General features: G+C 35.1%; 1 protein-coding gene across 2 annotated transcripts; it reads right to left on the reverse strand.

The window, feature by feature from the left end:
• Positions 1-5,571: 5,571 nt before the first annotated feature.
• LOC131064989 (vacuolar-sorting receptor 1) lies at positions 5,572-16,413 on the reverse strand. Of its 2 annotated transcripts, none has more exons than XM_057999341.2 (11): positions 16,039-16,413; positions 15,400-15,717; positions 7,806-8,498; positions 7,578-7,666; positions 7,364-7,433; positions 7,194-7,277; positions 6,911-6,987; positions 6,716-6,797; positions 6,429-6,538; positions 6,198-6,302; positions 5,572-6,046 (listed from the first exon to the last, which is right to left on the reverse strand). In XM_057999341.2, the coding sequence occupies exons 2-10, from the start codon at positions 15,713-15,715 to the stop codon at positions 6,204-6,206; spliced, it is 1,620 nt and encodes a 539-aa protein (XP_057855324.1). In that variant the 5' UTR covers positions 15,716-15,717; positions 16,039-16,413; the 3' UTR covers positions 5,572-6,046; positions 6,198-6,203. The 2 variants fall into 2 exon arrangements, with proteins under 2 accessions (XP_057855324.1, XP_057855325.1); XM_057999342.2 differs by having other exon boundaries at positions 16,035-16,413.
• Between the last annotated feature and the right edge of the window lie 594 nt (positions 16,414-17,007).

The raw sequence follows: 17,007 nt of genomic DNA on the forward strand, positions 1-17,007 counted from the left end.
GGACCCAACTTCCATTTGTAGTTGTAAATTAGACATTCCTAGGTGTCATTGATTGAGAGAACATGCATGTAAAAATTTAGCAACTTTTTTTTTCTTAGTGCTCTTAAAAGGCTACCTTGGTGCAAAGTAGCTTGGAAGGATCAAAAGACTCAGGAATGAGTTGAGGCCTCCACTAGCATTCAATGGTGCACCTCAATATATTGGCACAATCAATTTGTCTTATGAAGTTAAAAATTGAGATATGTTATTATGAATGGGCCCCACATCCACTTGAAGGTCTAAACAAAATAATCTTAGGCCCCACAAACTCTAAGAATTGCTTCATCAAAGTTTGACAATTTTTCTCTCAAGTCCCTTGAGAGACTTTACTAGAACTCTATAGCTCGAAAGGATCAAGAGACCTAGGGAGTGAAATGGGGCTTCCTCTAGCATTTACCCTCTTACACCAACGTTGGCACAATTAGTTCAACTCCATAATGTAAAGACCATAAAATATGGCTATTGGCACATTTTTACTGTTCTCAAATGAGGCATTTTGTAAGTATACATTTCTTGTTTGCATGATCAAACAATTTTGTGTCCACAAAGTTTTAGAGAGGTTATTATGGATGGATCCCACATCCACGTGTATGTCCAAACAAAGCATTCCTAGGTTCCATGAACTTTGAGAATTGCTCTATCAAACTTAACATTTTTTTGTTCTTGTGTATTTTAAGAGACTTTGTCAAAACCTTGTAAGCTAGAATAATTGAAATACTTGAGGAATGAACTAAGTACTCCCCTAGAATTCGCCCACCCAACTTTCCATGTTGATGGAATTAGTTTGGCCCCATGATGCAAAGAAAAAAATATATGGCTATTAGCAGCAATATATTGAATGCCATTGAGGCATTTTGCGATGCATCCTCATTTACACGATCAAACAATTTTGAGTTGACCAAAATTAATAGGCTATTATGAGGGGACCCCACATCCACTTGGTCCAATGAAATATTCCTAGGACACAAACTTTAAGAACTACTACATCAAATTTTGATAATTTTTTCTCTCAAGTCTCTTAATTAAGGAACTTTGTCAAAACTTTGTAACCTAGAAGGATCAAAAGGGTTGGGAAATGAAATGGTTCCTCCATTGATATTCACCTATCCACCCTTACGTGTTGCTATAGTAGGTTCAACCACAAAACACAAATTTATGCAATTTTAAACTTTTGCAACTTTTTGTTTTTAAGTTGAATCTTCACAATTCTTCAATTTCATCTTAAATCGTATTATCTTTAATTCTAAACCAAAAATGTCTTTGATCTATGGCCTCATGCAAATTTATTGTACATGTACCAATTTGATAACAACTTTTTCACTTTTGATAATGTTTTGTAACTTTGGTTCAAATTTGAATTTTCTATTTTTTTCCCTCTTTGATTCTTTATTTTATGTCATTCCTTCACATTAGGACAACATTGGTACACTCATTCAATCTTTCCATCTATTTAAAACAATCCATAGAGTTATTTTGTAAGTGTTACATATGATCATCCTAATTAAGACTTACAATAACCCTCTTTACCAGCAATCATGTTTTCCTTATTTTTCACTTTTCTATGCTCATTATCCATTAAGACATCACAAGGGTCATTAGCAAGGCATTTTATACAATGGTAAGCTCATTCCAATTATTGACTTGAGGGATACAAACTATGAATAAGAGAAAGGATGACCATTTGTTGAGGAACAATCAAATGAAGCATTAGAGGAGGCACTTTCCTAACAATCTTTTGTGAGGAAGTTGCTTAGGTACAAAGACTACCTAGAAATCATCTTCCATTTGTGACCTTGTGAGGACTACCCTATAAACTATTTTTCAGTGATGGTGAAATATTATTTATAAGAAAGAAAAGAATCTTGAAGATTAAGTTGGTTTTGGGCACCGAACTCCCAATAGGTTGTTTTGGACGCTTGTAACAATATTTTTTATGGTTGTAACACCTCCACATGAAGACCAAGGCTACCTTATAAACTATGAAAAATAATACATCCACAAGGCATGTTAGTTACCAATGTTTAATAATATACTTGGATTTTACCATGGAAGGGATACGATAAACAACTTGTGCACCTCAATTAAAGGGTTAAAATGCTATATAAACAAGAGTTCGGAATATAAGTTAAATGAAAACTCTATTTGTGGGTGTTGAAAAGGTGAAAAATGGAAGGATTCTTTGTTATCTCTATTTGTAGAGATGATACAAACTTAAGGCTCCTCTTAATGTTTTTTTTCCTCGAAGAGGTTTTATCACATAAATATTACATTATGTGTTTGTTCTTTAATTCCATATTTTTCTTCTGCTACTAATTTTGTTTCCTGTACTTTCCATTTTATTATATACTATTTAAGAGCAATTTTACAATTAAACCCTAATTTCCATATATAGTTGTTACCTTCAATTGTAATACTTTGCACAATCAACATTTTGAGAAGTTAAACCCAACAAAAGAGAAAAAGATCAATCTCAAGATGAGAAGATCGAAATCCAGACAAATTTTCAGCGTAGCAAAAGCAAACGTCTAGCTTAGCCACTCATCATTGTTCAACCAACACAACTTCACCCACCATTCTTGAAATATCTTTACCAAACAATTTTTCTTTCAAAAATTGTAGTGAAAGAATGTCAAACATCACTCAAATCCCTAAAAGGGGAGGATTATAGAGAAACATAGGGTTCACTCCAAGGTTAAAATCAAAATCTCCTCTCTAAACACTCAAACTATGCTTTCAAAATTTCCTCTTTAGCCCTAATGTAGCTAGAAGGAAACAAATAAGGCTTTTTACACTGAAAAAATAGACATCTTTGAACTCCAAAACAACCCTACCAAAGAAGAGCTCTTCACTCTAAAGAACCATTTATTAGAGCACCATCCTTCCCAATAAAAACTCGACATCCAAAACATAAACAAAACCACTAGAGCCACAACAAGATCTTGAGCAACCATCTACAACATCCACAATAAAACCTAATTGACACCCAATGAAGCCTTTCCCAATCTTTAATTCCAAAGCAGCAACATATTGGCACCAAACCCCAAAAAGACCAAGCATGAAATATTGCCTTCAACCCCTAATGAAAGTTCCATTAACAAATTTGAATAAGTCAAGATTGTATACTCAATCGAAGACGAAAACTAAGACCTCTGCAACTCTTTGCATCAAATAGATTTGTCATTTTTACTTATTGTAGAACTCCCTCACATAGCACACTAATTCTTATATTCAACAGTCACTATTGCCAAAATATTTTAACATCCAAACTTCTGTATTTCTTCAAACTAGTTTCAAATGTAATAAACATAATGCAATTGTAATTAGTTTGACTCTTTGGCAACAATTGAGAATAACTCTCAATATCAACGACCACCTGTACAAAGGCTAGTTTGACGTAAGATGTTTTTTATTAAAATAAGCAACAAAACAAGAGTGTTCGCCCTTTATACAAACAACCCATAAGCAGCAAAAAAAAAAAAAAGGAAGTAAAACTAGGGTGCAAACCCTTAACAAACCAAGGTCTAACAGTTTTTAACAAGTCAAAAGACTATTACTAAAAGTCTATCAAGCAATCAACAACCCAGAACCCCGAAAGAAACCCAAAACTTGACCTAAATGAGTTTAGGGGGGAGGAGGAGAGAGCTTACCCTTTCACCTACGACAAACAACAATCCAAGCAATACTATTATTAGGACCATCATGAGAAGGATCAGGTGAGGGAGTCCCCACAGCATTACTATCCAACTGCTACAGAGCCACGACAAGAGAAGATTCACCAAGAGCATATTGCTACTGCAGAACCACAGCAAGAGTAAATTCACCAGGAGCAGATCGCTACTGCAAGACCACAACAAGAGTACAATCATCAAGAGCAATTAGCTATCGTAGAACGAGAGCAATTAGCTATTGTAGAATGAGAGCAATAGGTGAAGGAGCCACAAGAGGGCCAACAAGGGCCTCAACAGCGAGTAACCCCAAAGTATGAAAAGTCATCCAAATCGTGAGAATAAAAAGCCTTGGCAATCAAGTGATCAATTGTAGCATCTTCCCACCAAGTACCTTTGTGGCAAGAGAGAACAATCCGAAGTTAAATGACCCATAGAAAAATATCTTTGACAGCAAAAGAAGAGGCCCTCATAATCCAACAATTGAGTCCAAGGCCTATCCCAAACCACTAGAACCACATTCCCAAGGAGAGGCATAGAGATGTCAATGTTGATTAAAATACGGACAAAAGCAGAATGACCCATGGAAGTCATGACATCATCCACTTTCATGAAACAACCAATAAAGTTACCAATGCCCTCATAACAAGAATGCTCCCAGAAATGAAGGGTGAGGTAAGGAAAGCAAACCCCAAACCATATGCACATTTAGTGGTTTGGTAAGAAGGTTAAAAGAAGTTGTCCAGAGAGAGAGAGAGAGAGTTAACTCCCCAAACCCACAACTTGCCAAACACCAAATCACAATAATGAGAAGCAGCAAAGGAAGCAATGAAAAAACCTTTAGCACAAGGGTAAAGCTCAATGCTACTAGCAACAAAAGGCTTCCAGGAATCACATACCCAACAATGGAGGTCAGAGAGAGAAGGCCAAAAACTAGCAAATCTGCACATTAACCCACAACATTCATAAAAGCCAACATTTTCAACCACATCTTGGCCACAAACCACAACTAAGGAGATTTTGGTACAAGAAAGAAGTTGAAATTTCCCTTTGGGATGAGCAACAGATCTGACCACGCATGCAAAACTTCGTCCACCAACAATAGGAGGTCCAAGAGGGAACTTAGCACCCACAATAACTCTAACAAGGCCACCATCACCAGCAAGAGCAACAGCAACATCACCAGGCAAGGCAGCCACAATGCCAGCATCACCCCATGGAGGACAACGCAAAGCATCATCGACCCCCACAGCAGATAGACGGGGCACCCACCTTCGCAAGAGAGGATGAGAGCACGACAGAAGCAGACAAACCCGCACCCACTGAACCAGCAGAAGGCGCAACAGGCAAAAAGTTCAAATCCCATTGGCTGGTAAGAGCAGACCTCAGAGACATCGGTGAGCAGACATCGTGTTCAAATGGAACACATTATGCAACTACAGTTGTTTCTAAAGATAAATACAACCTTCATATACTTCACATGATGCTTTTCAAAACACATTAAAAACCATTTTCATTGTCATATAACCACAAGTCAATAAAATGGACAGTGTTGAAGCAAATTCAAAAAAAATACGACACTGCAGTTTCCAAGAAAATATTGCCACGTTTTAGGAAAAGTACATAACAAATATCGACGGTGTTTTTTTGTTATAAAACGACTACCTTCCGTAATGTCATCCATCATAGGGTTCTCGGTTAAATCAATGCTCTCAACTTTAAAAATAAGTAACATTTAAAATTATGCACATTAACGAAGTCAACCCAAATATGCTAAAATTTATATGAAAAATGGAGGTGATCCAGAGTCCAATTAGAAAAGGAGATACGAATTGCTTATGTAACCTACAAAGTCAATAAAACAAGATTTAAAACTAGAAACCAAATGAAGACACGCAGCCTTTCAACTATTATCAAGATAACAATTTTTATAATTCTATCAAATTATTATAAAAGCATTATTCTATGCTGCTCTTGAAGTTTTAGCAGTGGTCAGCCTTCAAGCGAACATCATTCTACTTGTAACCTTTATTCCCCATTATTGCAGATTATACTGTTGTGCCTTCTCCGACTCAATGAGCATATACAACATCCTGAAACTTAAGTGCTTGTTATCTAATACTACCCTAGGAATCTTACAGAATCCAAATGTGAGCACACCGCTCACAAGTATAAAGCTTATACAAAGAACATCCAAAGAGAAATGCATTTTAGTCACCTTGTATGATCGAAAAAAACTTGAACATAGTATCCCACAATTATAATGTACAAGAACACTACTTTAAAATAAAATCTGTAGAATCATCTGCAGAATTGGCCCCAAGTTTAAGTTTGTATGATGCCTGTAAAATTTAAGATAAAAAAAATAACATTTTCAGCATGTTTAAGGTTGGGAAATCACCTATAATCGTTATAAAATAAATGTCAATAACTACAATGAAATCACCCAATTTGGTACAATCAAACATAAAAATATAGCAATATGTACTGTACCATTGTTTATAATGTTTCGCTGTGAATATGATTTGGATTCCCTTCCTGGCTGTCAAGAGGCATGTATTGCGCCATGATGGCCCTGATTTCAGAGTCCACATATGACTGCAAAACAAGGAGAAGAAAAGAAAAAGAATATCACTTGTAATTCATTCATAAAAAGCAAGCATAAATCCCGAGTCCTTAAACATAAAACAAAGAAATCAATAAAATTCTCAAATATTGACTTACTCTGAATCTGTATTTATAATATATGTAACCTCCAATAGCAAGAGCAGCCACCACAAACAGTACAAAAATTATAGCACCCCCACCGGTCGTTTTTTGTTGAGACTTCTTACCTGGATCACAAAACCATGACATGGAATAATAACTTTACTATGATTACAAAATGATAATGATCATATAGAAAATAAGAATAGAAGTATGCATATTCATACCAATTTTTTAAATTTATGTAAATGGAACTGTAAATGTATTAAATAACAAATTAAATTTGGCAAAGGGCAGATTGGAACCATCACAGTGGGTATAACCATCTCCCTTATACTGAACACCTTCAACCAAAGGACACTCACAGACCCTTCCACGGAAAGTATCCTGCAAAAATAAAAGGTCATAGATATTCCTAGCATGCAATTTTAACAGCAATAATGCAAACTTACTATAAGAAAAATTAGAAACTCATCTTGTCAAAATAAAATATTCTATACCTTGCAAGCTGTTATATTTCCCTTCTTATCTTGCCAGCAACCGCCATTATTTACCAAACATTCATTTGTCTCCATGTCTAGATTCAGAAAATATTATAGTTAATTTCGATAGTCACTAATTTGTAAATCTGCCTCATTCACAAATTGTCCTAGGCTATGCAATGAATATACAATTGTCTTTTGCAGTAGTCCATGTTAACCCAAACAGTTACTGGACATTTAAAAATACATAATACTTCACTCCTGAAATGTATGAATATAGCCAGATAAAACTGAATCTCACCATCATTCAAGCAAACTGTAGGTTCAGTGGTCTCCTTATAACCAGAACAAATTGCTTTCATGACAGCTCCTTTGTCCAGTTTTCCTGCAATGAGAACATGTGAGTATGTCACACTTGGACTCATGTGTATCACAGAACAACAAAACGTACTTAAAGGTAATATTCTCAACCTCTGTATTGCCTTTTGTTAATAACAAGAGTGGGTAATATTGTGACATCACCACGAGATCCATGTCCAACCTGAGGAATCCAAAACCGAAGCACAGAAAAAAAAAAAAAAGTTAAAACAAAATTGATCAGCAAATTCTGACATATTTTATGAAGAATTGTCATTTGCAACTGAATAGAACTTGTCATAACAAATAGATTAACTTCTAAACTAACCTGTGCATCTTGCTCAGCTTTCAAAATAGAGTTTTCAGTATCTGCATTTGGATCCCCCATGCATTTTTCTATCTTCTTCCTATCCAGACCTGCCAAAAAGCATTTGATGATAATGAACTAGAACATCATCTAATCATACTCTTAATACTTAATTTCATTTGAATAGTCAAGACTCAAAACAGACACATTAAAGGCGATAGAAACTTAAGGAAAACAAAAAAAGAATACCTAGAGATTTGATGACACCGTCTGCACATTCTTTGTTATATTTTTGATCCTTCATTGGACATCTGATATGGAAATCAGTGACATAATCCCACCAAACCCAGGGTTTGCCATCATCTTTTGCAACATTAAAGACACACAGTTGTCTCAGATTTTCAGTCACCACATCTTTCCCATCATACCCCCGATTAAAGTCCTGTTCTGGATCAGGTGCACAGTATCTTCCATTATTAATGCATTGAGCTTTGCACTGCTTGCTCACAGTAAAGGCCGGAGGGCAGTACCAAGTGATATAGTGAGGAGTAAATTTTGTGTGTTCTTCTTTCTCAAGAATTTGAGCAGCTCCTTTGAAATTCTTTAAAAATTCCATCTGCATATTACACTTCAACCCACATTCATCGTTGCTATTTGTCCACAACTCATACTCCACACGTTCATCTGTGTGTGGAACAGACTCTCTCCAGTCCAAATTAATATTGACCATTTCCCCCTTTTTAATAGCTTCTTTCAGTTTGTCACCTAATTTTTTCTCAATGAGGGCAGAGGGAATAGTGATATTCTCAAGATATTCATAAGTTGAACTACCTTCTTCAGGTGAATCCATAGTTATCAAAGGTTCTTCCTTGTCATCAGACACAAGCACAGCCGCCGCTCCAGCTTTCTGAGCATTCCAGACTTTCAAAGCAAAAAAGCACTCTGCAATGGAGGGGCAGAAGGCTCAATTCAGATAAAATAAATAGAACATTAAGTCTTGACAATCAAAATTCAGCCAACTTAATAAACAAAAGATTTAGTACTTTATCATTTAAAAGTAAACGATGAGAATAAAATCCAGTGTCACATGATCAAGCATGTCAAAAGCGGTCAAAGTAAGGCTAAAAATACTTTCATGTGTTAAACAAATCTTCAAAGATGAAAAAGTGTGGTGTTTATAGAAATATAACAATAAAATCAAATCACCAAATCACAATTCAGAAGCTACTTTTTGGCCCATTCCATATTACTATTTACACAAGTTTTTTTAACGCATTTGAATTTTTTTTTAAATCTATAAATATTTTAATAAACCAACTGGCACAATGGAGGAGGTTCTAGATCAACTCAAATAATGGAAAGTGATTGATAGATTCACCAATTCGCAATCTCATTGTAAGTAAAAACCCTGTGAGAAAGTCTAAATTAGCATATATTATACCATTTCTTCATTGTATTTTTAAGTTACTTTTTTCACAATATAAGAAATATAAACAAATACTTTAACACAATTAATAGCGCCCAAAACATGGGCAATAATGGCATCCAAATTTATTCCTCAGCATCTCCCCATTACATGGCCTTGCTTTGTGTTCCTATCAAAATAAGCTGCACTGAAACAGGACTTAATCAATTTCGGGTTTCCAAATACCATTAAACCAGCAATTAAAAATAGAAGAACCCTGCAGTGCATACATATTTATTATTTATTAAGAATATCAATCAACCAAGTGTGTATTTTCATTACCCATATGGTTTGAATAAATTCTTCCAGATAACCTATTGCTTGTATAAGTCGGAGAAGTAATAACCAAAAAAAAAAACTGCAGTTAATTGAGGCCCAGCATTAAGCTGTACCATTTTGATCTGTTCAGCCATACAAAACTGCTGACCAGGGTTCTCGGTTGCAAAAATGTAGTTTATTGATAAAACTGCCAAAATAACACAGTTTATTCAATAAACCACAAAATCCCACAGTTAACTGCAGTTTGGCATTGGGATCATGCTGATCTAAATTGTCCAGCAATGTACAATTATTGACCACAGTTTAGTCAACAAAACACAGCTTTCAAAAAACACTGCTAAAACTGCAGTTTTTTCAACAAAACACAGCTTTCAAAAAACACTGCTAAAACTGCAGTTTTTTCAACAAAACACCCTTGCCCTCTTCAATATAAAATTGAATTCTACTTTTTTTATTTTATCAATTTTCCAACTCCACACTAGGAGAACAAAACATTTTACTTTCAGAAAAAGGTGAACAAGTAAACAGGTGAATTAATGACCAACAAATTAGGTCACGCTTCTGGCATTGCTGGTTTTCAACCTTTCCACATTACTTTCAGTTATTCTCAAGCTGCCATGTGAAAGAGGTAAGGCCCATGAGTGTATTTCATGTTTTAGTTTAAATTTTCTGGGTTAGAGTTAGTTGTTTAAGTAAATATAATGTTTACTTCTAAGCCTAAGCCCTGACATCAAAGATTAATGTCAGAAACCCTAACCCTAACATTTTTTATTTTAGGGTTTGATTTAATGATCTTTTTACTACACGGTACCGAATATGTTGTCATTGTTATGCTAAATCTAACTTTAAGCTTAAACTATTACTTTAGTGTACAGTTAGCATTAGGTTTTTTGGTAATTCCTAAATAAAAATTTAAAAGGTGCACTTGCTATATACTAAACCCAACCCTAATCCCACAAAAAAACACATTTAGGGCTTGGTACTTTTTCTGCTTTTATTATACCTAAAGACTGCTATGCTGAAATTCACTCTAGCCCTAAAATATTTTTTTAGTTTAGAATTAGGGTTAGTTATTTTAAAATTTTTACTAAACATTAAGACAGCTATGCTTTTCATTTTTTAATATTTATTAACCCCAATGGCTATGCATTTATTTATTATTTAAGCTCATAATGCCACGTGAGCCTATTGCAACTACATGCCCAATTCACATAGGCTAAAATGCTATTTTTGCAGGATTGAAAAAAGTAGAGAAATTAACCCTTTCAAATGAAATTCAACAAAGTTATCTGGGCATTATGTGAAGGATTGCAGAAGTTATCCTAAGAATGTAACCCACCAAACACTATCATCTCTATAGGCTTTGCATAAAGCAAGGTAAAAAAAAACTAAAAGGCAATGCTACAATAAAATCATCCAAAAGGTCATCTAGTGCCACTGAAGTTGGCAAGGGACCTTTGGATGAGAAGGAACTTTCATGACAAACTCATCCCAACACTTTTGATGCACCATATTCTGCCAAAAAATCTAATACTAGTAGGCGAATGTATGTCTTTTTGAAACATGTACCCTCCTGAAGCCAGACTATCTTTGAAGAGCATGGGATGGAGAAAGAATGCGTGTGCTCAGGTTAAAATACTGATAGCCAATTTGGGCATTACTTAATCATCCCATTCAATGTTTGCATTAACTCTTATTAGCAAGCAATGATTTATGCCATCGTTATTGCAGATCCTACTTTTCAAAGCCACATCATATGAGAACCTTGGAGTTTATATGATAAAACTAAAAGATGTGGTGCAGAACATTAGTGAGGTACTCATTGAACATCACAAGGAATAAGAAAAGCCAGGTTGCACTCTAATGTCAGATAGCTGGACTTGGAGAGAAAATCACACAATATTAACCTTCCGTGTGATATTCAAAGTCGTGTGATATTCCTCAAAGCCATGTATGCATCTTAATAAAATGAAATTGGCCCACTTATTTTTTTGTGTTTGATGACGTAGTGATAGAGTTTAGAGTCAAAATGTGTAGTGCAATTTATAACAAATAATACAGCAAATTGTGAGGCAGACACAAAATTTCTAATAAAAAAGTAACTTGTGTTGTTTTCAGGCCCATGCACAATACATTGTCTTGATTCAACCCTATAAGACATTGACAAACTTCCATGTATTAAATCTACAATAGAGGGAAGACCAATCAATCAATTCATATATAATCGCACTAGGGTGCTCAACTTGATAAGATGCTTCACCAGGTGTGACAAGGCTTACTGCTCACTTTCTTGCATTGTAGAATTCATGTGTCAAAAGATGAACTTAAAATACATGTAACTTTTATCAGATTGTGTTGAATGTAGCTTTGCCAATCACATGAATGGTATCACCATTGCATGCCTTGTTTTTTGATAAGTCGTTTTGGATGGATGCACAATAATCTTGTGCAAATTTCACAACTTTTGATCTAAGTGCTGACTGAGATTGGTTGATGGTGAAAAACTTGTGGGTAATTTTTATGATGACATAAACAGAGTAAAAAGGCGGTAACATGGTCCAAAAAGTGGGTAACTGGGTTTATTATGACTTTCAAGCTACCGGATATCACTTAACTCATCATTCCTTTTATAGTAATTCATTCAAGGATAATGCAGAGGGTGAAAACAGCCTATTCAAATGCACTGCAACATTTTTTCATAGTGCAGAAGATTGACAAGCAGCCCTTGCAAATGCCAATGTACAAGTAGTGGATGGGATTCTTCTCCAACAAATGTACAGTAGACTCGAGGAAGATCAACACTACCTACTATATTCTAAATTAATAATTTGTTATCAGACTTCATATATAGCCTTTTTGCTTATTGAAAAAATTTTAAATTGAAATAAATTATGGATATTATTATTTATTACAAAAATTATTTTACAACTAATCTAATGTCAATGTAAAGGTGGGACTACTTTAACAGAGAAACCAAATTGCTTCACTGGATGGCAATGTGTATTCTAGGCCGGATATGGATCTTTTTCTGTTTGCAAGCAATCTTGGAATGTGTTTCAACTTACTGTAATGCCCATAATTTTAAAATTGAAAATTTGCATACAAAAACACCAAAAAAATTCAGATGTAACGCCCACAAAGTAAACTTGCAAGAGAACACAGCTAATAATTTTATTTTTTTTATGAAAAAAACATCATTCTAAAAGAAACACTCTTAGAATGATCAAAAGGTCATGCATACTGTCATTGTGTACAACACCTTTCAGAGATTAACCTAATACCATGCCTTCATTGACTTATATCATTAAAAAATTTAAAAAAACAATTCAAGAACATTTACTACTATCCACACATAGGTGGTCATGCTCTACAGCTCTTAACTCTTTAATCCTATATTTAACTCGATTTTGGTACTTGACAGGGATGATAGGTGGTCATCCTCAACAACTCTTAACTCTTTAATCTTATAGTTAACTTGATTTTGGGACTTGACAGGGATGTACAGAGAGGTTAGCACACTCCCACATCCTAACTTAACAAGCTCTAAAATGCTCCATAAAACCAATAAAGTTTCTCACCATAAAGCACTATGTAGACACTTTTGGTAACTAACAAAAATTTCCTAACACTTTAAACAAGGTCGAATGTTTTCCAGACACTATAGAATAGCTTATTCCAAGAGATTATTAAGGGATTCAATGAATAATGCATGTAGATGGTGCTATGCTCAAAAGGAGAAAACCAAACATGATTGGCTGGGTGAACTAACGGGTACTTGAATTTTTTCTTATTATTCCCACTAATTAGATTTGATGACCTATACAAGTCACTCAATTCCTAGAAGAATTTAGGCAATGCCTACAAGAAAATGCAAATCACCTTCAGATGAATTACAACACATTTAGAGCTAAAACTCCAACTTGCTTTTAGAATTTTCTTTTTATTGTGTTAAAGAACATGATATCACTCAACAAGTTACAGACATGGCTAAGACAACTATTCTGTAGATGTAATATAAATAGTTACGAGAAATATAAATAAAAGGATATAATGTAGATGTTCTCCTTAAATTTCTCAAGGGAAAGACTTGATGAATCTTATTATTATATCAACGCTGTACTTCAAATTTTCAACCAACTGGTTGAAGATTAAATGCTTATATTCATGCACCCCACGAATCATATATACTAATTGTACATTATATCATATGGTCTTATTTGGATCACATTCATCTCATTCATATAATATTACCAAACAATTCTAATAAAAAAACCCTGTGCGTTACATATGCCATTTGGCATTTTGGCCCCTTGTTGGATGTCTCAACCTATTGGGTGGTGTGTGTGTCTCTCTCTCTCTCTATATATATATATATCACCAGAGATCTGCAGATTCAGCCATTTAAAACCTGTACATACCTATCCTATATCCTTAATGCAACCACTTGAGCCAACAACAGATGAATGATTTGTCTTGATCCATCACAACCTTAACCTACAGCTTAAGAAAATTTGAGGTTAAAAGCTTTAAATACTGCTAAACTTAATGAAGTTTAATGATAATTAGTAATTTAACTTCCCTAATTATAATTTTATGTAGTTAAAGTTCAATCAATTCAAGTTTCTGGAATTCACTAGTAGGACAAGACCTTAAATGTTTCTACTCTCAAGCAGCATTGAAGATGATCGACCTAATTCCCTTGACAAGATTGATCCTAAATTGGAATGAATCACAGCCGAGGAGATGCCCTCATTTGATGAAGATGATTTGGCCATCTTGAATAAGGTTTAATGACCATGACCCCTGTTGTAAGGAGAACAGGGATAAGCAGCATCAGCTTCTGCTTCACATTCTGCGGTCTAGTAGACTAAAAGGCTAATTGTGTTTTGAACTTTTATTTTGTAGTTTAAGACTTAATTTGTAACAAGTACACCAAACTTGATTGGCAATCTCATAATCATCAAAAATATAAGAGTAATTGGCAACATTGGATCTTTATTTACATCTTTTGTTTGAACTTTGTTTCTCTTTCTACACATTATATTTGGCATGAGATAACAATTGCAGTTTTCCCCTATATGTCTATGAGTATTTTAGAATTCTTTAATTTGCCAAGTTTTTTTAATTCTAAACCTGACTGATTGAGTTACTTTTACATTTTCTGACTGCAATGTGACTGTCGTGTGAATAGAATGCTACAATGGTATAAATTCTCCAAGATACCTAGAGAAATAAAATACATAATCAGTTTAACCAGAAGAATTTGGACAAACCCACAATGGTATTGTGTTGTGTTAATCGTGCCAAATTAGAAAAGAAGAAAACAACTTCATAGCATAAGTTTAAGAAGAAATTGTTTATAAGATCATTGCTTGTTGATTAAATAGGGTCAATACCAACAAGCCACGTTCAAACCCTTAGGAAATGCAAGCACCATGAATGACAGAAAGAAGTCCAAGTTTCAAAGTCACTCGGTCTAACTTAAGGGTATTGTTGCTCAAAAAATACAGCAAGTTCAAAATTGTATATGCACAGAGAGCTTAGAAATTAAAATCCATTCCAATGGACAGCACTGTATGGTACATATGAATGTAACCAATATGACGAACCAGGTTCAATTCCCTCAATGAACCGCATGGAAGCTCCTGTGTGTTCAATCAGCGAGAAAAGAAAACAGCACACGTTCCCTGCCTGGGTGATGAGGCCCCTGCTTGTGCTCCATGGAATGAGGGACTGATAAATTCCCAATTCACCAAACCAATAAAAAGAAAGTTTATAATGAAGAAAACCATTAAAATTTTAAATGTTCAATATGAAAAATAAAAACAATCCAGGTCTGCGGTTGGTGTCATACTCAGAAATCAACAAAAATTTGCCGACAGCACACATAATAAGGGTCATTTCAAACTAGCATTTAGACAGGTAAAAACTACAAACAAAATACCTTCGTTAAAACATATTACAATAGGGCTAATAATCTTCACAAGCAAAGCAATAGCAGAACTGCAGAATCCATGCAAAATTAATCAGTACAAGAACTTCTCAATTATACAGTTAAAAACACAGAGAAACTAGGTATCGAGAAGACTGAAAACTTGCCTCCACGGTCGACAAGAACAATATTAGGAAGTCCACCAGGGCTGGTTCTAAAGTCGACCGCTGAAGCAAATTCCTGGCAACCCATGTGATTCTCATCATGATAAGCAGCAGTCCCGATCATTGATCCGCCATACTGAGGAATACCAAAATTGCCTATAGCGCTGTCATATGTGCCCTTAATATTTTCCGGCGAGGTAACCCCTAAATTGTTCTTCTCCACCACAAATTTCCCCATGGCCGGGGATGCAATCCAAGCCATCGTCAACAGCATCATTGCCAACAGCCCATAGCCGCTGCCGCCCCTTTTTCTCGCCATTGCTGTATTCACCAGAAAAGACCCGTGTAAAACTTAAGATTTTTCTCTCCTACTTGAAATTTTCAGGCCTATCATTCACACTAACTAATTTGGCTATATAAGATCATTAAACTTGGCTAGGCCGTCTTGCATTTCAAGCCCTGGACCTAATCAAATCAGAATCTATTTTAAATGAGAAATATAAATTTTTAAAACAAGAAACAGCAGGGTTAAACGCCGATTGGCTAAACCCTGTATGCACAGAAGGCAAGGAGGAATTTAACAACTAAAAACCCTTCACCAGCAGAAAAAAAATTCAACGGGATTGAAATATTTATACTGACGGCTTTGGCAATTCTGAAGTGGGGGGGCCGTCAATCCAAGCCAAAAGATTGGCTTTCCTACGTCGGCGGACTTTCTACAAATTATTTCCAGATGGGTTTCGAGATTCCCAGTATTAAAGCAAAAATAGACGAACAGGGCATCAATTCGTTGCTTTATTATATACTAAGATTCATTATCAAATAGGTAAGGTAGCCATTGCCGGAGCTTTGTCTGTACTTCTGGTTTGAATTATTACACAGGGCGAGAAAAGATTTAGATTGCTTGATGACCAATTTATTGCACATAATTATGCACAGGTGTCCTTAGAAAGATATAAACGATGTTCCCGAGGATTGCAAATTGTCATTCATAACCCCATAAAAGATGCTCCTGATTAATTTTATTTCTTTTAAACTAAACTGCCTAGGTAGATAAGGCCAGGTTACTTTCAATTCCTTGGAGAGACCGCATGATAAGAAACGTGATCGAAAGGACGTGAAATCGACGGGCACAGAGTCGAAATTACCGGCAACATTGTCGTGATGGTAAAACTTTTATTTCCCGTGCCCATTTATCCAATCTTGGGATCACTGTCATCAGATTGCCCTTGCGCCTTCATCATTGTCTAAGATGATATATTGTTTTTTTATATAAAGCTAGCAAATAATTTTATCTTAATATATTTTAGGGGTTGGATTATCTACTAGATTTATTATAGATTTAAAGAATTTAGACTGTTTCTTCAATTGACATTTCATAATTCTTGTAAATGGTCATAAGTTTGGTCAATGATTGGTAAAGTTGTGCTAAGATTTTGGGTTCTTTCTATGTAGGTCCAAGGTTAAACTCTTGTCGATTGAATTTTTCTAGTGACAGACTTGTTTGAGCCTAATTTGTCACCCTAAGGGATTAGAGGAGGGGCCTTACCTTATCTTGAGCTAAGCTTAGGATGATGAGTTGCATCTATCGATTCTCCTCCGTTAGAAAAA

The sequence above is a fragment of the Cryptomeria japonica genome, chromosome 6, assembly GCF_030272615.1.
Source record: "Cryptomeria japonica chromosome 6, Sugi_1.0, whole genome shotgun sequence".
NCBI classification, from domain to species: domain Eukaryota; kingdom Viridiplantae; phylum Streptophyta; class Pinopsida; order Cupressales; family Cupressaceae; genus Cryptomeria; species Cryptomeria japonica.

Bases quoted from the DNA above. Each gene is read 5' to 3' on its own strand.
- LOC131064989 (XM_057999341.2), bottom strand. From the start codon at position 15,715: ATGGCGAGAAAAAGGGGCGGCAGCGGCTATGGGCTGTTGGCAATGATG. The intron at 6,798-6,910 runs GTATAGAATATT...TTATTTTTGCAG, and splicing joins GAAATATAACAGCTTGCAAG to GATACTTTCCGTGGAAGGGT. The intron at 6,303-6,428 runs GTAAGTCAATAT...CTTGTTTTGCAG, and splicing joins ATTATAAATACAGATTCAGA to TCATATGTGGACTCTGAAAT.